Raw genomic sequence first — 24,058 nt, forward strand, 5'->3', positions numbered from 1 at the left:
TTGGAAGCTCCTGTGTCTTTGTGGGATTTTTTTGTTCGTTTTTTTGTTTTGGGGTGGGTTGTTGTAATTTTTGGTTTGGGGGTTTTGTTTGTTTGTTTTTGAGAACTGTTCTGTGCTGTAAGCGGACTTTGAATCAGTTTGTGGGTTGTATAGATCAGTTGCTCCAGCTTGTCAGATTTTTATTCTTGTTTCATTCTTTTCTCCTCATCCCCAGTCAGGAAGGCATAAAAAACCTAAAGCATTTAAGCATTTTCAGTAGCTATATTAGACTGGATTATGAACCAGCACTACAGGATTATGAATCAGCACTACAGAGAACCTGAACTGCTATTAAAATATTTGAAAATTACTTAAAAGGTACAAATACTTTAATAGTAATTCGCTACAGTTTAATACCTGTGGATAAGGGAATACTACATTGTTTGTCTTTCCTAGCAAAACATGGCCTGTGAGAATTGTTTTGTGAAAGAAATTGTACCTTTGGCTTCAGCAACTGTTCATTACAAAGTTGTTTGCTTTGGTTTGGGTTTTTTTTCCTCTCCTTACGTGTTGGTTACCTCAGCCAAAGCATAAAAAGTTGTAGTGTCAATAATGCAGCCCAGTCAGTCCAGCAGTGTTTAAACACTTGCCTGTCTCTGTGGGCAGCAGTCTGAAGTGCTCAGCAACAGTACTTCCATACAGCTTTTTGGTATCTTCTTTGCATAAGTTATTTTGGTGCTACTGTTGATGTTTCTGAATATTCGAGGGGAATTTCTGTTAAGTTTTACAGTGTGTTTGAGCTGTTTGTATTGCAGCTGTTGGATCTTCCAAAAAAATTGTGGGCAGTTGAGCAGCTGACAAATACTCAGTCCTGAGGGCAGAGATAGCAGGTACTCTTGGCATCTCTTTGCTTTTCAAAGAAACAAAGTGTCACAGAACTTCTCAGCGTGACTCTCTCAGGCGTAGGAAGCCAAATGCCAAGTTAACCTGAGTAAATAGGCACAAAAGCAGCAGAGATAAACTTTGGCACTTAGGGAGTTGGACCAGGAAAATGGAATCTTAGGCAATAGATAAACACTGGGCACCAAATAAAAAAAAAAATCACATGCACCCAAGCTTTTGGTTGTTCAAATGGAAATCCAGTGCATTCTTTGTGAGGAAGCAAGAGCTGTTTGTGAAGGGGTGCTCTGTTCTAACAACAGGTTACCTCCTCTTTCTTTTTTTGCTGTGCTTTTCTTTCCCACGTTTCCTCTGTTTTCCACAGGGTTTGGATTTATCCTCTGTAACAGTGTTTGTAGCATCTGTGTACAAAATGTAAAATGCAAGAATCCTGGACTACAGTAAGTAGGGACTTGAACCTAAAATTGACAGAAGGAACTGCAGCATAAAATCTGACATGTTCGAAGGTGTATTTATTTAGGATGGATTTGCTTTTTTTTTGACTGCTGTGGCTTGGTAACCTGTTGTGCTACATCCAGTACAAATGTGAGATGTGTGAGGGCCTTACATCAGAAACTGAAAACACTATGTAATGTGTTTAAAGTGTTTTGAGAAAGGAAGTTATAGCTCTAATCCTAAAGAGTTCTTTGTTGAATTTTTTTTTTTAGTATGTAAACTAATGCAGTTGTCAGTGTATAGATAATGTAACTCCTGTTCCTGTTTCCCAGCATTGCTTTATTTGCTTGATTTTCCTCTTATAATTGCATGCTCAAATCAACCAGTGGTTATTTTAATATATAATAAAGATGATAAAATGATCCTTGGCAACATGTGACAAACTTGTGAAATAAGCAGATGATAAAAAGTTACATTTTTATTTTGTGGATAACAGAACTTAGAGCTGCATATTGCAGTCTTGTTCTAACATGTTTCTTATTTCATATTTATATATTGGATTAATAATGTCTTGGTTCTCTGTCTGCCATCACTGAGCTACTGATTCTTGGAGAGAGAGTAGTAGATTCAAATGTTTTTGAGCAATTGTGTTGGTGGAGTTGTTTTGTAATAATTTTATACGTGGTGTTATCAGGTACTGTTGTCAAGTCATGGATGCTACTGTGTCAAGTCAAAAGTAGTCATTGCAGGGGGAGAAGGGAAGCTTCATTAGGAAAGAATTGCTCTTTATTTAATTCTATGCCTTTTATTTGATCTGTCCTATAAAAGCTGATGTGCTGAATGTGGTTAAACATCTATTAAAGTTTAGCTAAAAGGATCTGTTAATAATACATTAAGCACTTCTAGATGTACTGCCATATTGCTATGTAATAGTTCAGTTTTTCAGTTTTAACCATTCTTCAGTTTTTGCACACCATTGTCATTCTGGTGCAGTGGTGAAGCAAGCTGTGGTTTTGGAGGCTGGGTAGGACTGTTGTCTGCTGGCTGGAATTCCCTGCTTGATGCAGGCCACAAATTCATATATCATTTGTGATAATTTGTTTGTAAGGATGGGCTTGTACCTGCAATCCACTTAAACTTAAATCAGTGGTGCATGTATCACATCTCCTGATGCATATAATGATTGCCTCTAAAACTCATCTCTTCTAGGTGATTCTTTTAACATAAAATGTACTCTAAAATATAAACAAGTACTGAAAATGAGTTAAAATTAGATTAAATTGCATTTTCAGAATTAGAAGTTACTAATTAATTTGTTCTGCTATTCTGTGCAGTACAACCTAAGTAGATTTCAGAGACCTGACTTGAGCTTGTATGTAGTAACTTTCCTAGAGATACAAACTTGCTTCAGATGCGAAAATAACCTTTTTTTTCCTTCCTCCCTGCAACAGGAATGATGAACGCAGTGGTGGCTAGAGGGAGACGTTTATCTTGCAGTTCATTCTAAGGATCATTAGATCTGGGGATCTGGCAGGGCTATGTTGGAAACAAGATCTATATCCTATGCAGTTCTGACTGAGAATGCCCTTGTTAAACCTGACAGCGATGTCTCCTGTTCATCTGAGGCACTTATCTGATCACACGTCAATGAACCTACTTTCCCATTCTTAGGGAAGTAGAAAAAGGATTATATATGCTTCTTAGACTCTTGTTTTAACTCATTAAGGTTCTAGCAGTGTTAATGTGGGACAGAGTAGAGAAGCTACCAACAGTTTGTCATTTATTCTCAGTCAGCTCTCTTCATTGTACATGATTTTATTTTGTTGAACTTTTTGCAGTTGTTTTTCAACTGCTCTTAACCCCTCTGGAGCTGATGTTTTGTTAGTGATACTGGAACTTCAGAGAAGACCCACCCAGCAGAGGAAGAGTGGAGAAGTTACATTGAAGCAATGAATTTCACACCTATGTATTTGTTTCTACAAATGGCTTATTACCAATTGGTATTGATGATCTGTGAGCTGACAGCTCAGGAAGGCCCTACTACAGCCAAAACAAAGAGCACAGGAGGATTTGTGGTGATGGCACAGTGCAGATTAGCCCAGATGATGCAATACTGATGTGAAGGGTGCACGGACACAGGATTTGTTGTACCAGATCTGGTGACAGGTTCAGTTATTTGTTTGTTTCTGAACATTACAAGTTCCTTACACTTCCTAAGAAAGTGAAAGCATCCCCTCACACTGCACTCATTCCCTTCGTAGGATGCTGTATGGGAGAGGGGTGTTTGATTTCTACATCTGTAGTTCCTGACCTTTTTCCTACTGTTGTAAGTGTTCCTGCCTCCACACTGCTCTTTTTGCTTTGTTTTGTCCCCTTCTCATGCATCCCCAAATACTGTATTGCTTCTTTTTCCCCTACAGCCCATCACATTCCTTCTTACAGGTATTGGCTCTGTTCCCTTACCTGGCTCAAGGGGCCATCTCTTCATTCTTCTTGCACTCTCCTAAAGAACCTAAACTAATGGACTAGGTTGGATCTAGTTGTCCAATTTGGCCCTGCATGGAACAAGCAAAGGTTGACAGAATTTTGTAGTCAGATCCCATGCTTGTTAGCATTTCCCATGCTATGTGTGAAGCAGCTGATTTAGAATTAGTCCAGTTGATAACCATTATATTTTATATTGGGAGTGTGTACAGATGTTATTATGAGCGTTACCTGCACAGCTAATTAATGAAATATCCTCAGTGTTTGTTATTTTTCTCATAAAGGCCATGGTACAGAAGAATTGGAGTTAATATTTTCAGAGCTAGACTCAGGATTTTTCAAATGCAGAAGAGCCAAGAGCCAGAGAATCTGGGCTACCAGAATGTGTGTTGTACATTGTCCCACCTTACTGACCATGAAAGCTCTACACCTGACATAAAGCTGCTATCTAGTGCCAGTATACAGGAACAGACTCCTGGATTGGAATTCTCTTTGACAACTCAGACCTGTGCACATGAAAGGGGCGCATCAGAATGTTTCTCATCGCTCAGCCACAAGACAAAAGAACAGTGGCAATATTTATTGTGTCATTAGTGTGTGAAGAGTGAAGACTCACTGTAGAGTTTTCGCAATAGAACTTCAGAGCTAAGGTGAGAATTTGCACAGAGTTTGCACCTGTGTAAAGGGGACGTGCAGCTATAATGCAGAGTTGCAAAGGTAAGTCTCAGTAATGTACTGGCTTGATTTTAGGTGTGGAGACCATCACGAGTAGACTTCTGTCTGCCTAAATCCTGAACATTTATAGGTGGGGCGTATTCCACCTACCTGTCATGCATTTCTGTTTTCATGCCTTGCATCCCACGAATCAGCTCTGTGAAGGATCAGCTTTAGGACCTGTTAAATATTTTTGTAGCCCTCATTAAATCTCAGACCAGCAAAATTTCATGAGTGTATTTCTGATGGGAGTTAAGCACCTGCAATACCTACATGTAAGATTTTGCAGGTTTGGGGTTGGAATAGTTATTAACATGCCATTTAGAAGAATTAATTGTACTTGTTTTGTGTTTTTCATCTGTGCACATTTTCATAGCAAATACATGCTTTTTGGTAATGTGGTCAGGGGAAAACTAATGTATTATGGTTGCCTTATTAGAGAAATGCTTTTCTCCATTTGCCTGACACTGCTAACTCTTATCAAAGCAAGACCCTGATGTTTGGAGTATTTGTGGTTTATTAACTTGAATTAATGTGCATGTGGTTTGAGGATTGCATGGTTTAAAATTTTAAAAATAGATCCCAAACCTCACATCAGTTTAAGTATCTGAATATTTTTAATTGGAAGTTTTAATTAAAAAATAAAAAGTGCTACAACACATAACAAGGAACACACTAACTTTTCCAGGTCTGGGGGACTTGAGGGAGCACATCATGTGAATTATATCAATTAAAAAGAAGCTTACATCAGGCAGCATGAAAAAAAATTATGAGACATGCTAAATGCTACAGAGAAAACTTACTCTTTATAGCAGTGAGTCCCTCTCAGAAGAGCAGTACACAAAGGTTGTGCATAGGTACATTCTCCTTCTTTGCTGCTTGCCCAGAGCAGAAGCTGGAGAAGCATTATTAGCAATATGTCAGTATGTTGGAGTTAGGGCTCAGCACTCACAATGAGCATTTAATGAACTACTTTGATGCTTCAAGGATCCACATTGCCAGAAGGATCACGTATTCATGGATACATGTGCTGCACAGCTGTTACCAAGAGCTGCACTGACCTCCACAATCCTGAGTTTGCTGCTTTCTGAACAGCTACATGTCCTGCTGCTTCAAACTATCACCTGCCCTTTTAAGAAATTTTCCTCAGTTTTCCAGACTCCTCGTCTTGTGAGTAAAGGCTTTTATTTCATCCTTCCGCAAGATTTCCAAATGACAGATCATTGCTGCTTTTTGGTGTGTGGTTGCTATACTTGTGAGCCACCTTGTCTATTAGGGTGCTGTAGAGGGTTCATATGGCCTCCTTAAAGACAGGCTCCACTTCACACATTTGAAAAGAAGCTGCCCAGCCACTTTGTACTGGCCAAATTCATCCTTTTTCCCACACTAGTATTCTTTGTATTGCTGTGCCACCTAAGACACAAAGTCACAGGGAGGATCACAAGGATGGTGTACACAGATCCAATCTTTTTTTGATACAGGGATACCATGCCTTCTATGGTAGTTCTTTTAATTTACCTGCTGGCTTGTTCTGAGAAATACATAACAGCTTCTACAGGAGGACAGTTGCCATCTTGAACTGTTTTATGCTCATTTCATTTCACTTCACGTACTAGTACACCAGAAAGTAACTTTTTTCCTTTCCAACGTCTAATAGTGATCAATTTAAACTTTCTCATCTCTTCTGTAATCATTAGCTGTTATAATTTGATCTGTGTGGTTCATTTCTATTTAGATTCTTATTTTCAGGCAGGCTCCCTGGACTGTAGCTCTGCAGAACAAAGATTGCACATAATAGCTCTGTGTGAGTTGAAACTTTGTTCTTTTATTTTTCTTCTCTGTGAACTCAGAGGTGCCTGATTAGCAGAAGTAGCGATGGCAATAAAAAAGTCAACTTGCAGTCAGCTTTAGAGAAAAGTGTGTACATATTGCCTACTTTTGAGATATCTGAAATATAGGATATATTGATGACTATCTTGTTTGCATGCAAATGCAAACAGTGATTAATGACTACTAAGTAATCATTAATCACTGTGTTATCCTAGGCCCTGAGAGAACACACCAGGGTATCAATATTCTTGTTCCAGTTAGTATTTCTACTAGCAGCAGCTAGTAATGCTTGTAAATGACCATGTCAGAAAATAACTTTCATCCACAGAGAGGAACTGTGCAGATGTTTACCCTCCCCACAAAATCACCAGTCTGGCAAAAAAAGTGGAATAGAAGAGTTTGCAACATGGGATATCCTCATCATCATTAAATAAGATCCCCTGCATGGCCTCTGTTTAAAAGAACATTCCTTAGTTTAGTTCTAAACACACTTGAATTTCATTTATTTTGAGAGGCCCTTTGAGAACAGACTGTAAAATTCATGTTCATGTCTTTATTGATATTTTAAAGAGAACTAGTCAGTCTTTTTGTTATGAGACAATTTCTGGAGGCAGGAAAGAAAGCAGTTGCTGTGCTAATTTCAGTAAACTGACATTTCAAATTCTGCCAAGTTCCTTGGTTAAAAAGTGTTTTATTGCATTAATTAAATGGCTTGTTGGAGATGCCACACTGCTGGATACCACTTTAGGTAACAACTAATAAATAATGAAGTGAAAGAAGGAAAGCAATGGAGGAGGGGAAATTTCCTGAAAAGGAAGGAGGAAGAAACACTGTTTATACACTGTTGGGGAAGAAAGTAGGGCTTTTCTTTTGTAAATATCTGCTTATAATCCATTTCCAAAACCAGCAATAAAGAGAATGAAAGAAGCTCTTTTTTCAGGTTCCATGTAATAAGGAGAACAAACTGGTGGTCTAAGTTGTAGGCTGGGACTTCCATTTTTCTTCATTAGTATTGGGGTTTTCTAGATACTCTATGTGCCAGACAGTGCTAAATTAACATATCTTCTCTTACCTAGGAGGATTAAAAATTATAGCCTTGGAATTGAAATATGCAAAAGTAGCATGTGGGCTTGCTTTTTCTCTCTAACTCCCCTGAAAGAATACAGATTGATTCATTGTAATTTCTGCTTTGCTTGAAGAGAGCGTGCTCCAACCAGCTCCATTTAATCCTTAAACTTCATTGTGGGTCCTTCAACAGGGGGCACAGGTCTTTAAACTACAATTTCCTCAAAATATTGTGTTAGGGAAGGATTTAAGTAGCTACCTCTTGATTACTATAGGGTAGGGTGAAATTGGTTTAGAAAGAATACTTTTGCAGAACAGAACTAATTTTACCTGGAGTGCAGATGTTACCACTCCTGTACTTCCGTGGAGGGAGAAATAATCCTCAGGCACAATGGGAAGGAAGCACAACTTCAGTATCTTAGCCTGAAGTGTGACCAAGAGAAATGAAGTGCAGTGAAAGCCCCAAGTGCAATCAAAGGCCAGTGGTCTTGAGCACAGTTGGAATAGGCAGGTTGTTCTCACAGAACTGTATCTACCTCATTTAATACATGGACCAGCCAATCCATTTACCTCCTGCTTTGTAACTTTTGTGGTGTTACAATCTCAACATTAGAGCAGCTGCTAGTTCCTCACGTGTTTTGACTTCTTCCTAGTATTGAGGCTTTTTTTTGTGGTAATTCCTGTGAAACCTTTGTGGTGTTACCGACTAATGTACTACAGCAAAGAGCTGGATTTGGAATAGAGTTTGAACCCAGGTGGTTTCTGCAGCAGAGCTCAGCACTAAGCATTGGTGATAGCAAATACACATCTGTAAAGGACGTTGTCCCAAGATAAATCATGTTTGTTTCTGTTCAGCAAAGGGATAATACTGTCTTCTAGAAAGCAACCTGTTATATTGGCATAATTGCAGCCTGATGTTAAATCAGTCTGAGCTCTTTTAAATATGTTTATTTGATATTCTTGTTTAGTATTATGCCACTTGTAAAGCTTAAAGAAATTGCTGCCTTTTAGTGGTCACTTATAAAGAAAACTACATCCCAGTAATGAATGCATTATGTAAGCAGTTTACGCATATTAATGTCAGACTGATCTGAAGTATGGAAACACTAATCCACATCTTTAGTTTTGCCTTGTAAAATGATTCTCTGGGTGGAATCAGGCTCAAGTTAAGAACTGACTTGTAACCTATGCGTGATGCACTAAATAATTTTGTATTATAAGGCTGTGCACTTTTTGAAAAAAGTGGTCATGTCCTGAGTTTCCTGTCTAAGCATATGAAAGGAGAAGGGATGGCAAGTCTGCTTTCATCACTTCAGCTAGGAGCATGTTGAGTGGAAAACACATGAACTAACTACACCTTTCACTGCAGTGTTACTAAAGGGCAAAGTCCAGCGCTGTAACTTCTGAAGCAGAAATTATTTGCACCCAGTTCGAAGAATATCTGATACTTGTTTTCCCAAATGGGCCTTCCAGGGCTTCACCAGGCTGTTCATGTTTACAAGGAGTTTGCCAGTCCTAGAGTCCTCCTGGCCTGCTATAAGGTAGTCAGTACCTAATTTAAAAGAAAAAAAAGCAGATGGTCTGATGTTCATAAGGAATTGTCACCACTGTTTACAGGGGAAAAAAAGCACCTGGTGAGCATTTCATCCTTACCAGGATTGAGAATGGGACACGTGCAGCCCCTGTTGGTCCAGGATTCTGGGTAAATGCTTCTGTTACTTCGAGCAATTTTCACTTTGCCGGATTTCAGGACCTTCTTCACTTTCACAACAACTTCTGCATGGGTCCCTTTGTCATGAGCAGAGAGGATTCTTGCTTTTATCACTGTCCAGAGAGAGATCAACAATGACTTAAATTGTGGTTTATTCTGCTAAAAGTTCGAATTTTAACACCTTGAAAGAAGACATGGAAAAAAAAACCAACCCAAAACTGCAGTTATACCACATTTCTGAGTTGTACCACATTTCACTTGGGGTTCTTATAGATAAATTTGGAGAAGGAAAACTAGATTTTTCTTTTGAAGTAGATAACTCCTCCTTTCACCATGTTATTTAGAAACTATTTTTAATGGGCTGATGTCAAACACTTGGAAATCATAGGAAAGCACTTGTATGTATACACAAGGAAGGGTGAAAAACCCAGGTCAGCAGCTGGGTCTGGTTTTAAGTGCACTGATTATATTTTCCAGTTTGAAAACTTGTTGAGCTTTAACACTGGCCTCTCAAAAATTTTGTCCTGTGAGAAGGGACTGCCTCCTCTCCAGGAAGGAAGTCAGGAAGTTTCCCATCAGACTGCAGGCATGTCACATGGCTAAAATTCCATGATTGCACAACAAACCAGAAAAGGCATTTTTGTTTTGTGGTCCAACATCTGGTTGCCGTGACAAATTTCTGTTCCTTTTAATTTAATAGGATCCCATGCCTTTTTGGCAGGGCAGCCCCATCTAGATCAGCCCCACAATCATACTTTGTTGTGTCATGGCACAAGCACATAACACCTTTGGATCCCAGAGCTTTCCTTTCTTGCTTCTTGTGATGGCATGAACCAGGTGCTCATAAACAACAGTATTAAGTACATTCTTGGTAAATGAGCATGGCCATTTGAAGCTGCATAATGAGTGCAAAAACAATGGCAGTTTAGATGTGAGATTTTTATCATCTGTTCTTGATGTAGAGGACAATTGTTCCACTGAGCACCTCTCCTGCCTTAGAGGGAAGCTGACAGCTGGGAAGGAGACACCATGGAGCCTTGCATGAAAAATGCTTTTCAGTTCTGATCAGAAGTTGGACACCTCACTAGACGAAAAAGGCAGAAGAAATCCTACCTCTCATATCATGACTTAACCAATCCTGTTGTTTTTCATAACTATTGGCTAACAACATGCACAGAGAGAACACTGTGAAATTATCATACCTTGAGGGCATGTTACCCACTTACCATAGGCATATTTCATTTGGCAGAAGTCAGCGACGCTCCCAAGCACCTTTTCTTTGCACACACACTTTTCTAGTGGGGAAACACCAGAACACAAAAGGTTGGAGAAGAGCCAAGAGAGAGAGAAAAGAAGAGCAAATGATCCTCAGTTATAAAGTTAGATGTCTATAGCTCCCATAATCTGTATGGACCTTAAGAGAAAGTTTGAGAGTGAGATCAGTTATTTGCAAATGTGTTTCTTGTTATATGATACAATAATTATTCTGAAATCTTATCAGTACTGTCAGGTAAAATGCAGATGCATGAGGTCTATCATAAAGTTAATAAACTGATCCTGATGAAGAGATTTGTAAGAATCAGATCCAGATGTAAATCATGTAAGCAATGATACCTTTGTCTGATCCCATGACCTAAGAAATGCTCATCCTTTCTGTATTAGGGCAATATCTGTCTCAGAAGAGTCAAGCCATGCAGTAGGTGCTGTTACTTCTGGGTCTTACCAAGCTGCTGCTGATGGTAAATGTTGATCTTTATAGGGCAGGCAAAACTGAGAACTATTCAAGTATTAATGGTGCCACCTCATTCCTACTTTGTAACATGAGCTAGATACAGTCTGCTTTACTTTCTCTCCTGAGCTGCTGCACCATGAGGAATATCTTACTCTTAAAATCACTTGTGTTCCACCCTAGAGATGGTGCATTTCAGTGGTGGCTGACACGAGCTTTTTACAAAGAGCATTTGAAATTCTGATCAGGAACCAAATGCTTGAGAAGCAGCTGTGTAAAATCCCAAGCATTATGACTATAATTGTGACAACAAAAGGAGAGTATTTTTTCCACACAATCTTAGTCATGACTTACTGGTTTCTAAAACCAAACTCGGGTCCTACAGTTAGTTTGGAAAATAACAATGCAAGTGTGATGATAGCCTACAAACTCAGATTAGTGTGGGTTGCCAGCAGATGGGGGACAGACAAGCTGGAGATGAGTGGGTGGGTTTGAGTCAGGATGGAGAAGGAACTGGCACTGAGTGAAGTCAGTAAATGTTCCCAGACTCTGGGCTGTACCTGGGTGCCTCAGTGCAGAAAATCCCTGCTCGTGGTCGTTCCATTTCCACTCCTCTTCGCTCTCATTTGTTGGTGTTTGGACAAGGTCAGGGATTCGTCCCCCAATGGGGATGTTAAAGAATGGCTCACTGTCATAGCTGGGGGACACATAAAACAGAAGAATTGGTTAGGACACGACATGGATGGGAAGCAGGTGTTTGCAGCACATGGCTGTATCCAGACAGATGAGCTTGCTTTCTTCAGACTGGGAGCACAGATAAGAGCAAGACTTCATGCCAGATAGGGATCACAAGACCTATGCTTTTATTTAGGCCTTACTACTGCTGACTTAGCATTTTTTAAAATACCTATAAAGTGCGCCTTTTTTGCCTTTTGTTTGCTTTTAGAGAATTATGTAACTCAAAGTTAGTGACCACTTGATGTCACAAGGATCTGACAACAGCTGTAGGACCTGTAGAACTACAGTAGCTTAACAAATCACAGAATTTCTGTGCTAATTAATACCCATCTGGGGTACAGATGCCTGCCCTCTAGAAACAAGATGGAGACTTTCTCATTCATTTTATCCTGGGCACAGATGAGAGGCAAGATCTTCAGACTCTTCCATTTATTTCCAAGGCAAACAGGTGTATTTACAGATGGTATACATATCATGGAGTTGTGGAATTGCCTATTATTTACTGCAAAGAGTCATGATTTCAAGATTGCTTTGGATAATACACTGGTCTTAAAACTATGTCAGACACACGACATCATCTAAGAAGCCTTTTATGATTTACAGTCACCTTTTCAAATGATCGTGCACCCTCCAAACAAATACTGCTGCAGTCTTTGTTAGTTTTTGCTTCATTTCCCAGAGAACCCCAAGGAGGGTTTCTTTACCTGTTGAAGCAGTGCCCAGTGTGCTGGTCGCAGTCCCTGGCGCAGTCACAGGGGCGACAGCCGTTCTCTCCGAAGCCCCAGTAGCCCACGAGGCACCTGTCGCAGTTGGGACCCGCCACGCCTGGTTTGCAGTAGCAGAATCCTGTCCGGGGGTGGCACCTCCAGCTGCTGCTGAACGTTGTGTTGGCTGAACCCATGGGCTGGCAGGCACAGGCTGTGGAGACAGGGCAGGAGGTGAGTCACAGCCTGTGCCGTGGGGTCACCTGGTTAAGTGGCATTTCCACAAGGCTGGTAAACTTGTACCCTCTTCCTTGTGGTTTTAAGTCAGAACTGGTAAACATTGCATTTCAGCCTACATTTGCAATATTATTTTTGTTTCTTTTTAACTTGTTAAACACAGCAAAACAAGTACAACTGGGAGCATTTATGTGTGAAAGTCACTTCTCTGCTACACAAACCTTGACCACACAGGGTTTTGAAGTGGTACCAGGAAGACTCCCTTGTGTGTTTATTTTTAAAGGGGCTTGAAGGTCATTCACTTTTAAAGTGTTTTGCAAAAAGATTCGCTAACATAGGCAAGGTAAAAAATTATAGGTATTGCCTACATCACCTTTCCTGTAAACACAGAGATCACAAAACTACCCTTTCCTCTGGGGCAGATGCAGCTTATACAGGTGGTTCAGATGACCTGAAACATATTTTTGATTTCTGCCTCCAAAGATTTCTGCACAAATTTCCTACAGTGCAAGTTTTAAGGGACACATCTCACCCTGCAGTACTGTATGTGTGTAAAGAAGCTGATGAATTTATTTTTTTTTTTACAAATAGATGAGCAGATTTTTTACAGGGAAAGCAAACAGAGAAGACCTCTAAACTTGCTAAACTTATTTTGCATGTAGCTGAAGATGAGCAAAAATAAGGAAAACCTCCCCCAAATCTTTCTAACGCTGTTGCCAGTTTGGCACCAGCCTGGCAACTCAAGATAACTTGGCAGTAAAACAGATAGTTAAAACTCCTGTGGGCAACTCTGCCTCCACAGACAATAAATTGTCATTATTCCACACCATTCATACATTCCAGATGTGGCGGCATCAGGGAGCAATACACAGAGAGTGGTGCAAAGCCAGCACAGTTGACTCCTCTCAATCAAGGCAGAAGCTGAGATGATCAAGCCTAGTGCCAAGAGCTCTGCAGAGATTAAATACAAGCAATAAACAAACCCACTCATTTCTGGTATTCAGACAAGTTTGATTAAAATGACAACAGAGCTGAACTCCAGGCCTTCATCTTCAGATTCTTAACAAAGCAGCGTGCCCTGGCTTTTGCTTGTAGCACAGACTGAAAAGGTAATGCATCACTACTTCATCCATCTGGAAGAGGGCAGAAATAAAAGTCTAGTGGCTAAGACCTGCTTTAACAGAGATTTTCAGTTAAATGTTGGACACCCAACTTATTTACATAGCTTGGATCAGGGGACAGCGTTTTGGATACTTATCTGAACCAAACATGATCTCCAAAGCTTTTGAAGTTTGCCCATCATGGCTTCTGATCAAACTACTTTTCTTCACGATCTCACAGATAAGAGACCAAATGAACACTCTGATTCCACACATCATTTTCCAAGGGGAAGGGACAAGTATGTGACTATAATGAGTTGAAAGTGTAGCAGGGACAGAATTCACTTTGATCTGCAACCTCATATTTGATACTTAAGAAAATATCTTTTGAAAATTATACAAGAAAGAGGGTGAGCAATTCTGTATTTCTCTTGTGACCTGCTTACCGCACAGTTATTTTTCCCCCCATGCCCTGTGTTCTTTATACAAATAACTTCAATAATATTATTACACTGCTGTAGACATATCTTGGTCTGTTGTTTTCAGGGGACACTGGCACAATAGCCTAAGGACAGAAAGCAAGCGTGCTGTCGTGGGCAGTGTGCTCAGCACAATGAGCTGGTTGGCGGACGGCAGCAGCTCGCCTGTTTGCCACAAAGCAGTCTTGACTTTGGGAGCAAACCCAGGGCTTGTGCTGTCAGTTCTGGAGAGCAGGTGTAACGCTGAAGTGCTCATTAGCACTGACAGTTTCAAAGGCAAGTTATGATTTTTTGCCCCTAAACTTGATTATTTTTTTTTTGCACTGATTTTTGCAGGGTCAACTACATCACCCTAGAAAAAGAGACATTTAGTTTGTCAGTCACTGAAAAAAACGAATGTCATAGATTTGTGGATAAGGAGGGGAAACATACCCTTCCTTTACTGCAGATAGGTCTGAGTCACAAGGATTAAGAGATTGCCAACATCTGGGTTGGCTTGAATTCAGGTTTGCTTTTGCTATAATATCTCTATATGTAGCATCTACCTGTGGAGTTTTCACCTAAATCATCTTATATTTCTTGAACTTCTGGGTCTTTATTCCCATCTTATTTCCAGTTTTCAGGTTTCATCAGTTAGTCACATAACAGATGGGTAAATCATTTACATCATTAGACTACCTATCCCCAACTGAGACTGGATCCTGATTCAGGAAGATGAGACTGTCTCCCATCCTATCCCTGAGGGAAAATATTACAACACAGTGACTGACAGCATTGGTGAAAGCTGATGAGGAGGTTGGAAAAAAGGGCCTTTTTTTATTTTGAGGCTACAGTTCAGAAAACCTAATGTTCCCAGATGAACTGTGGGGCATATTCTCCAGTTAGAAACTGGGACAACTTCTGGTGGATCAGAAAGCTGAATCAATACATGTACAACACTTTCAGATGAGTTATACAAGTGGCTTGCAAACGCTTTACTCAGTCTGTGTTTATTTAGCATTTCAGCTTGGGTGGGTACATTGTCTGGCTTCCAGAGTATTACGGCCAAAATCCCAGTTGTGCATCTAAGGTAACTCCTAAAATAAGAGCCCACATGTCACATGCTGAAAGGGCAGCTGTGGATGACTGGGTTTTATCTGCTTAACAGTACCATGGATTTACAAATAAACCTCACAATTAAAGAAACATAACAGCAAGTTGCCAAAACCTCACCCTTTTACATTTTTCAATATTTGACAACACTTTTCCTGCTGATTTTTTCTTCTTTTCTCTTAGCAAACCCTAGTTTTCTCTCCATCCGCCTCTCCGTCTAACAAAACACCAGCCAACGTGACAATGGCCTTGTTTGTCAAAGGCATCATCAATTATGTTAGGGACGGTGTGCAGACAGCTCTGGCTCAGAGTTGGCTGGTTTATTTGGGTTCTCCCCTTGACAGTAGCATAGTGAAAAATTTTATCATTGTGCTTTAGAATTGGGTATTGGTCACAAAGCATATCCTCTTGTTTTTTAGTCTCACTCCCATACTAAGTTTGTTTTGTCAAAAAGTACTGTAAAAGGGAGGAGACAAGAAATAATGAAAAATGAATAATTCATACAGCAGCCTCCACTCAAGTCCTCAATAAATCTGTCTGCCCTCAGCACAGCTGTCTTCTCCATTTAATTAGACACAGATGTAAAATATAATATTGGTTGTAACAATATGGTCCCAACTTACAGCAAAACAGCAGGTGCTTAAGTAATTCAATGGCCTTTGAGGTATCTTGCCTTAAACTTTGCCTAATAATAATAAGGCATAAGATATGAGCAGACACTGGCTATTTGATTAAAAAAACAGGCAAAATTAAAAACAAAAAAAAGGCAAAGCCTTTTGAATCTGATATATATATATACATGTGTATCTTCAGAGCATTTTTAGGCAATTTTTAAAGCAAGTCAGGTGTGGGGATTGATTCTGCCAATGTTTTCTTAAATGAAGGAAATAAGATAGACAGCTCTGTGTGTGGTCAGGGCTGATTAAGACAGACTGAACCAAGATGTGATGGGGCCTTTGTGATATTAGAATTAAAAGTTCACTCCCTCTGCTCAGAAGTAAAGGATGAGAAGCAGAGCCTTTCAGACCATGTGTGCGTGCATGTGCATCTGCGCACATTTTAATTTTCACCCCTTGTTCTCCAAGTAAAAAAGCTTGTTTTCCTGGAGACCCTTTTAAATGGGTCTACATGCCTGCATTATTTTTAAGCTAAGCAAAGGGCGAGTACAAAAGATGGTGCCATTTCAGAAGGATCCCTTAAGCCTCAGAATAAGCCACAGGAAAGAGGCAAGGATACAGCAGCTTTGCTAACCATTGGTTAGGAAACGATTAGGCTTCTGAGTCAAAGCTTCCATACAAGTCTATATCCAAACTGCTTAATCCTGTGTTGTCACCCCCAATAATAGGCAGGTGTGTGCCTTGCTCTGGGGCTCTTTTCATGCCTTTTTCTTTTTTTTTTTTTTTTTAATGTAGATCTAAGCAGTGTCAAAACAAGGCTCTGCACATGACCCAGCTCTCATTCATCTCAGCTGCTAGGAACAGGAGAAGCAAAGGGATCAGAGGCAGGCCACCTCTACAGACAAAAAGGAATAGCAGATTCACACTTACATATCAAATTTCAACAGATTTTTTTTTTTCCAAGGGAATGTCTTTGCAGTCTCGAATTGGAAGGTCAGCTAAGGGTGGTTTAGATAGTGCCAGGAGATCCAATTGTTATACAACTTTTTTTTTTTCCCTAGCAGATTAAGAGAGAATGCTATTCATTATTATGACTAATGCTTAAAGACTCTTTCTGGGCCTGGGCAGTGTCCTGTTAACTTTCTGGGAGCCTGAGGGGGATGTCACAGCTGAACCTAGACTTTGCTCTGGATGGCAGAGCACTCTTCAAGCGTGCTTTCTCAAAGGGATTAGCACAGCATTTCATTCAGCTTTTTCATCAGATTTCCTTTCCCAGCTCAGTATCTACTGTACACAAGGGTCAAGTTTGATCTCCCATTGAGGTTTTTTTTTTTCCTCCGAGTTCAAAATTGGAAGCTGAGCACCAGGTTGCTCTCACTAAAACCATCCATTCAGTCTGCTGTTTGCAGTTTATTACTGCTTTTCAACACTTGCTCAGTGGGTGGGTTTTCCATTTGGTGTTGTTAGTCTGAGTCTGTTTGCATGATTTTCTCAAAGTGGGATGATGCCTTGGAATTGGTACATTTAAATCCTAAAAACCTTCCCTCTGTCACACTGAACTTGTTCTAACCAAAACAGCTCTGCCTGTCTCCATTGGTGTTTCTGGTTTTGCTGCCACATAATAACTAAAAAGTAGTGAAACATTCCCTGAAAATTCTCTGTAGAAGTACAGCATAACATGAAGTTCACACTGACACACTGCCTGCAATGCACATGGGGAAGTGTTTGGGGGTCAGGACTTCCATCATACAAAATAATACCCTATTAAAGTAGTTTGTTGAGTCTTATTGTGGGAATTCTCTTTGTCACCTTAAATAAAAGGGAAAAGGCACAGATTAACCACCTCTCTCCCAGGTTTCTCTTAACTGTAGTTATATCTAGGGTACCTTCTATTCCCACAGAGTCACAAGCATCATTCACACACTGACAGTCTCTGGAGTAAACTGCAATGCCCTTTCCTTATATCTTGATATGGCAAGCATGCCTCTCCACACCTGAGAAAGGTTCTATTGACGTGAATCATGCACAGATAGGGTTGTGCTTAGCTCTGCAATAATGCTGAATCAAAACTATTTAGATGCATCTCAAGCAACAGAAACTCTAGCACAGGCTAGTGATCCAGAGTAGCTCTTAAGTCGAGGAAATAGATATGCTTTAGAGGGCAATTCAGTTCATTTATCTCCGACATCTACCTTAGACTGCAATAAATAATTCCCCAGAGGTCCCCCTGTTTCTCCACTGACAGTACAGTGAGCCTAGAAAAGGCATATAACTTTCAGGTGACTAAAGCAGGATGGCAGCTATCTAGGCATGAACATGCAAGTCAGAGTGGAGACAATTGTACTTTGGGGCCTTCTGCTGGCAGCAGCATGTTCCCAGGTGAAAAGAACATTATTGTACTTGACTGGCATGACAGGAATAAAGCTCTTTCAACAAGGCAAATTTCTGAACAGTTTTTCTTTTGCTATGCAGAGTATTGGCAGGAGGTACTGAGAGCCCTGTAACCAGAGCAGACAAAAGAGGCAGAGGTAGAGTCAAGGTCTGATTTCATCCAGGCAAACTGTTCTAGGGTTTCCACACAGATAGGCTGTATTTTCAAACAAAGTTTTTCCCTCTTCGCTGCTCTCCAGTGCTCCTTGACTTTAACAGTTATCTAGTATTACACATGATGCTGGTTACTGCACCATCACCCTGCTGCTCGATACAAGAGTTCATACACAGATTCTTTCAGGTACTAGGAGATTGAAAGCTAATCTTCTGGCACAACAATTTGTTCTCATTACAATATTTCCCTGCAGCAAATCTGTTCAGAGCAGAAACTGGACTAGAAAGGGGCCACTATAGAACACTGAAGGATACAGGGTGAGTCAGATAAGCTCACCCTCAGCCCTGTGTGCCGTTCAGTGTTCTGTGGTGAGCATTGTGAAAGTGAAAAGAAAGGGTTGTGTGGAAGCAGTCTGGGCTGTCACCAAGTTCCAGCAGGAAGAATGCAAAAGAGCAGAAGCATTGGATATGTTGGGCACAGAAAGTTTAACCAATATCACAAGCCACACCGTCCGAGGCAAAGGAGTGTTTGTAACCTGAGTGGTAAAGAGGAATCATGTTGAAGAACATTAAAAGGGTGAGGAAAGCTTTAAAAGCTCATGATGTCAGTGGGCATGAGGTTAGATGACAGAGGATGAAGTTCTCTCTGCTAGCAACTGATGTCTGATGGGGAAGGAAAACTATCCAAAGGGGAAAAAGAAATTATGTATGTTATTGGAAGTAGCAACCTCCCAAATAGATGCCAGATGGAATCAGATGTGTGAAGCCTGGCAGGATATTCAGGAAATGTTTACACTAAGTAAGGGAGATTTGGGCTGTTTTCCAGACTGGCTGGGTGCAAACTACCTTGATCCAGAGGTTGTACACCCTCTGTGTGCAACCACTAATGCCTCTGTGCCAGTCACTTCCTAACACATTCTGCTGAAGTGTTAATGATGCAATTAATTTGGGCAGATCACACCGTAATACAGCTGTGGAATCCAGAGATAAGTCTAACTGAGCTCTCATGTATTTTTTAACAAGTTAATGGTTCTATGCTTCCTGCATCTCCTGTTGTATATATTTGTGTGTACTGATGTTACACAGTCCAATGGAATTTAGCAATAACTTGCACATAGGCACACGCAGTCTTGAGAGGTTCAGAAAAAAAAACCAGGTAAATAAAATATGCATCAAGAAAAGGGGAACCGTATTAATTTAAACCCAAACACAAGAATGTACCTTTCCCCAGAAGGCAATGCATTATTATCACAAAAAAAAAAAAAGTGTGATACCAGGGGGAGAAATAGACACAAAAAAAAAATCAGGATAATCATCTTTGACCAAAAAATCTGTAGTTTAGGAAAAGAATACAAAGAAAAGCTGGTAATACTCATGAGTTACCTCTATGGGAGTTATTGATTCTACAGAAATTATTTGTTTCATTCTTTTAACGATTCTTGCACCATTCATTTGTCTTTACCACACATAACATGGTCACTTACGTTTGCAGACCTCTGCAGAGGACATGGGTTTCCCCCTGTCTCGGTAATACCCTGGTTTGCACCTTTGGCACCGATGTCCCTCTGTGTTGTGCTTGCAGTTGTCACAGACTCCCCCACTGCGCTTTCCTGATGCCAACCAAACACTCAGGTCAAAGTGGCAGCTCTCGGCGTGGTTGTGACAGCGACACTCTGGTGGGGACAGGAGAATATCCTTCAAGTTTGTATAACAGACACAGCAATACTGGTCAAATGGTATCATTTTCCAAACCAATCTGATGGTATCTTAAACCCTGCTAGAACCTCAAATGTGAGGGGCCACAGCTGCATGAAAACTAAATTTCTGGCTTGTAAATTCCACTTCCCAATAGCCCCAGTGGGTCAGCTGCAGAAACACAGTGTGCATACTGAAGCTCTCCATCAATGACCAGCAATTTATCCCCAGTTTATGTAATTGCACCATTAGTGTAAATCCACAGAAGTCTTTGTTAGGAAGCTTTGCCTGCTGGCATGGTGAGTGCTCATCCTGAAAGCCTGGATCAGTAACCTCCCTTCCACTTACTTCTGCATTCATTTGAGGCCCCTGTTTTTCCATCTCCTGGCTTCCAAGGCTGATCATTGTACAGGGGAGCACATTTCTCACAGTGGTCTCCTGCTGTGTTGTGCCTGCACACACACTTCCCATGGACCTGTCAGGGAAAAGAGAATACAGTTAAATAGCTACGAGCAAGAACACGGTGGAGTCCCCAACAGCTTCATGAGGAGGTGGGACTTCTCCTGCACAACTCTCACACAGCTGCCTGGCTCTCTTAGGAAACCCACAGAGCCTGGAGCTTAAACATGTAACATTATCTTTTTTAATTTCATTTTTAATCACGGAAATACTCCATTATATGTCAGATTTTGGAATTGGGTATTCACACCAGAAACCTGATCTTGGAAACTGAGCTACTCCAGGCTTCAAACAGAAAGTTACTATTGAAACTGGTTCTGTGGTCATTTCACACACCAGGAATATAACAGCCAGTTCCACTATACAATGTGATTTGATGCACAAGACTCTGTAGTATTGAGCAACATTCAAGAAGGGCCTTACAGGAGTGTTTTTATGTTGTTGTTTGGGTTTGTTGGGTTGAGTTTTTTGGATAAAGAAACAGGATTCCAATATCTGTTTGCAATGCTTCAGAGGAAGGATTTCCCAGATAAGTTGAGGAAATACCCAGTATAGGGAGTGGGAGAAAGGGAAAGGTGGTACCATACATCATGTTCTACACATCACAAGAGAAGCTACTAATTAGTGGTATGTATCTCACATGCAAGGAGACACTTGTACTAGAGCAGGAAATGCACAGAAACCAGGGACTAGACCTCCACGGGCTGTTGAGGATGCTGAGCTCTGTAAGCACCAGCACAACTCTGCCCCACTGCACATTACACAGAAAACAGAGGCTGATTTTCATTTTGACTGGGGTGAGAATTGACTCTAATCCTTTAATCTCACAAGTAATCTGAGTTACAGTTTTCCAGTGTCTTTCCTGCAAGTCAGACTCTCCCTTTGCAGTATCTGACAGAGCAGGTAGTTTGGGATCAAGAGAGAAGTGTTCAAAAAAAGCAGTTGCGTGAATGCGCTCCCCTGCCCCCAAACTCACGGTGCCTGCAGCAATTTGCTCTCCGCTCCCCTGGTTTCTAATCCTCCCAGAGCAGAAATGTGATGTAGCAAGCAGAGGGATAGGCTGCAGCTGATGCCATCGCCCCTCCATGGCCAGCTGGCAGGTTTGCTGCCTCCTCACGGAACACTGAGCACAGACTTCAGGGTGTGCGTTTGTCTGTCAGAGCTCAGCACCAGCAAACCTCAGGGGGATACAGCATGAAACGACATGTTGCCTCTCCAGACCTTTGCACAGGAAAGTCATCCACTTTCAAAGCACTAAATAGTGTGACAAATTACAGAGACAAAGGCAAAAATACTAATAAGCAACAGTGTTGTGCTTGCCCCTGTTTGGGTTTGGCATTTCAGGCTTAACATTCTCCCCTGTGGACCCAGGGACTGCTTTTCAGAAGCCAGAGAACAGAGGAAAGGGCCAGGAGTGAGAAAAGAAAGTGAGCCTGACCCAGAATCATAGATTTTAATATCCCCAAACTTCAGACTCCATCTGGACTTTGCAGTTCATTCCAAAATGGGTCAGAACAAAATCTTGGATCCATTCACTTCTTAGGAAAGTGCTTCTTGAAGTGTATTTCAATGCAAAATCTGTAAGTTGGGCCATTCAGTTTTTTCTAGAAACACACACAAAAACTGTACATTCACCATTTTAAAAAAAAAATACATGAAAAGTGCTGAGATTGTACAGCTGGGAAATGGCATAACTAAACTGTGCAATTTTGTTATAGCCTTGAATGACATGATGAAATATTAATTATTCTACAGGACCCCGCACTTACAGTGCACTGCACAGATGATGTGAACACTCATGAACAGTTATTCAGAAAATAAACAGGAAAATTCAGTGAGAAAGGAAAAGTCTGGTTGTTCTTTGGAAAGTAGATGAGTTAGTTTGCTCATTGCCCACTAGTTTGTTGTGAACTGTAGTTTGTGGCATGTTGTGAGTAGGACAGAGGCATAGAGGAAGCTTCCTGCCTGTGATCCATCCTATGGAACCATTTACCAAATGCAAGTGGAAAGAAGACTGACTTAAAAGGGTTGAAAAGCCAAGCAGCCAGCAGAGCCACTGAGCAGGCAAAAGGAAACAGGGGAGCTGGCATGGAACTTCTTTTAGAAAGGGATCTCATAGACAGCATTTACAGGTGAAACAGATAAGGAACAGAGTGCAACATGAGGGGAGAATGAATTACAGAAAGAATTTGGATAGGAGAAGAGAGCAGAGAAAAACAGCTCACACAGAACACACAAGAAAGGGGATCAGTGGATGTAAGTGGCCACTGCAAAAAACTGGCCAATGCAGAAGAAACTGAGCAGTGGAAGAGACTTGCTACATTTAAGCTTGAGGTGAAATAAGGGTAGGTGAGGTGGCTGCAAATAGCAAGACAAAACAATTTGTTCTGTTAGAGAGGAAGAGATAGGAGAGGGAGCCAGAGACTAAAGTCCAGGAAGGAACAAGAATGAAATACAGGAAACTGTCAGATAAAATAGGAAATGGGATATCTGCTTAGGGAAGGGAGAATGTGAGAGTCACACTCAACACCAGCATGAAGAGGCATGTCCCTGACTTGTTATTCACTGCTGAAATAAGGCTGCATTTCTCTCACAGAAGCGTATCCAAAAAAAGTAGAAAATTGTGTTCTCTATCAAATGCAAGACCTCAGGATGCACTGAATCTCACTGAAACATAAGGATTAGCATGCCAGGTTAACAAAACCAGAGGAGTACGGATTCAGGGAGACTACACTGATATTTTTCTATGCCCTAAAAAGCAGGGTCAGAATTATGAGGAAATTATGATTAAGGAGAAGATTGTCAGGAAGCAGCAAGGACCAGTTTCTCTTTAAGTGTTGAAAAGGTACAAGCTGAGGGTTATCACAGCACAGGCTGTGCCCTTACTGAGGGGGCACCATCCCAAGCACAGTGGGCAGAGCAGGGAGCTGGTACCACAGTAGCAACAAGGGGATGGACCAGGGCAATACAGGAGCAGTGAGAGACAGCCCAGAAAGAAGCTCCCAACGTGGGTTCAAAGTGCATTCAGAGGGCAGAATGAGAGACAAGCTACAGCACATGCCAGGGGCGTCCACCACGAGGGAAGGTACCTACAGCATTGACCCAAGGTCCATCCAGGAGCCAGAGGCAGGGACACACAGGCACACCCAAAGCATACCCAAAGAGAGACTAACAGCCCAGGGCTGAGCTTAAATAGAGCTTCCAGGCCAATGGACAGAGAGCATGGGTGAGAGTCCCAGGTGGGGCTGGTCAGGGCTGTTAAAGTTCAATTAGTGCCTTCAGGATACTAATACTAATGATACTTGGATTGCCACTGGATTAATGTCATTGGAAGCTTTAGGATATCTGACTGCTAGGAGGCATCTGAGGAAAAAAACTACTTCAGCTTTCTGGATTAGGAGCTGGAAATCCAGGTGGAGGAAGCTTGAAAGCAAGTTGTGAGCAACAGAGGCTTACACAAGATTCATGCCATCAGTTAGGAAACTAGCCAGCTTTCAGCTAAAGCCTGAGTAGTTTATGACACTGATTTATGTGAATGCATATAAA

General features: G+C 41.0%; 1 protein-coding gene across 1 annotated transcript in view; it reads right to left on the bottom strand.

The window, feature by feature from the left end:
- Positions 1-6,315: 6,315 nt before the first annotated feature.
- The window catches only part of LOC127471689 (netrin-4-like), a 46,878-nt gene continuing 29,135 nt past the window's right edge, over positions 6,316-24,058 (bottom strand). The window contains exons 4-10 of the mRNA XM_051788886.1: positions 20,402-20,528; positions 19,843-20,031; positions 12,290-12,503; positions 11,408-11,544; positions 10,345-10,413; positions 9,061-9,231; positions 6,316-8,959 (exon numbers count right to left, since the gene is read on the bottom strand). Coding sequence (XP_051644846.1) covers positions 8,823-8,959; positions 9,061-9,231; positions 10,345-10,413; positions 11,408-11,544; positions 12,290-12,503; positions 19,843-20,031; positions 20,402-20,528 — 1,044 coding nt within the window. The 3' untranslated portion in view covers positions 6,316-8,822. The remainder of the gene's footprint in view (positions 8,960-9,060; positions 9,232-10,344; positions 10,414-11,407; positions 11,545-12,289; positions 12,504-19,842; positions 20,032-20,401; positions 20,529-24,058) is intronic.

The sequence above is a fragment of the Manacus candei genome, unplaced genomic scaffold (genome assembly GCF_025592945.1).
Source record: "Manacus candei isolate 608988 ecotype Guabito, Panama unplaced genomic scaffold, ASM2559294v1 h1tg000025l, whole genome shotgun sequence".
NCBI classification, from domain to species: Eukaryota; Metazoa; Chordata; class Aves; order Passeriformes; family Pipridae; genus Manacus; species Manacus candei.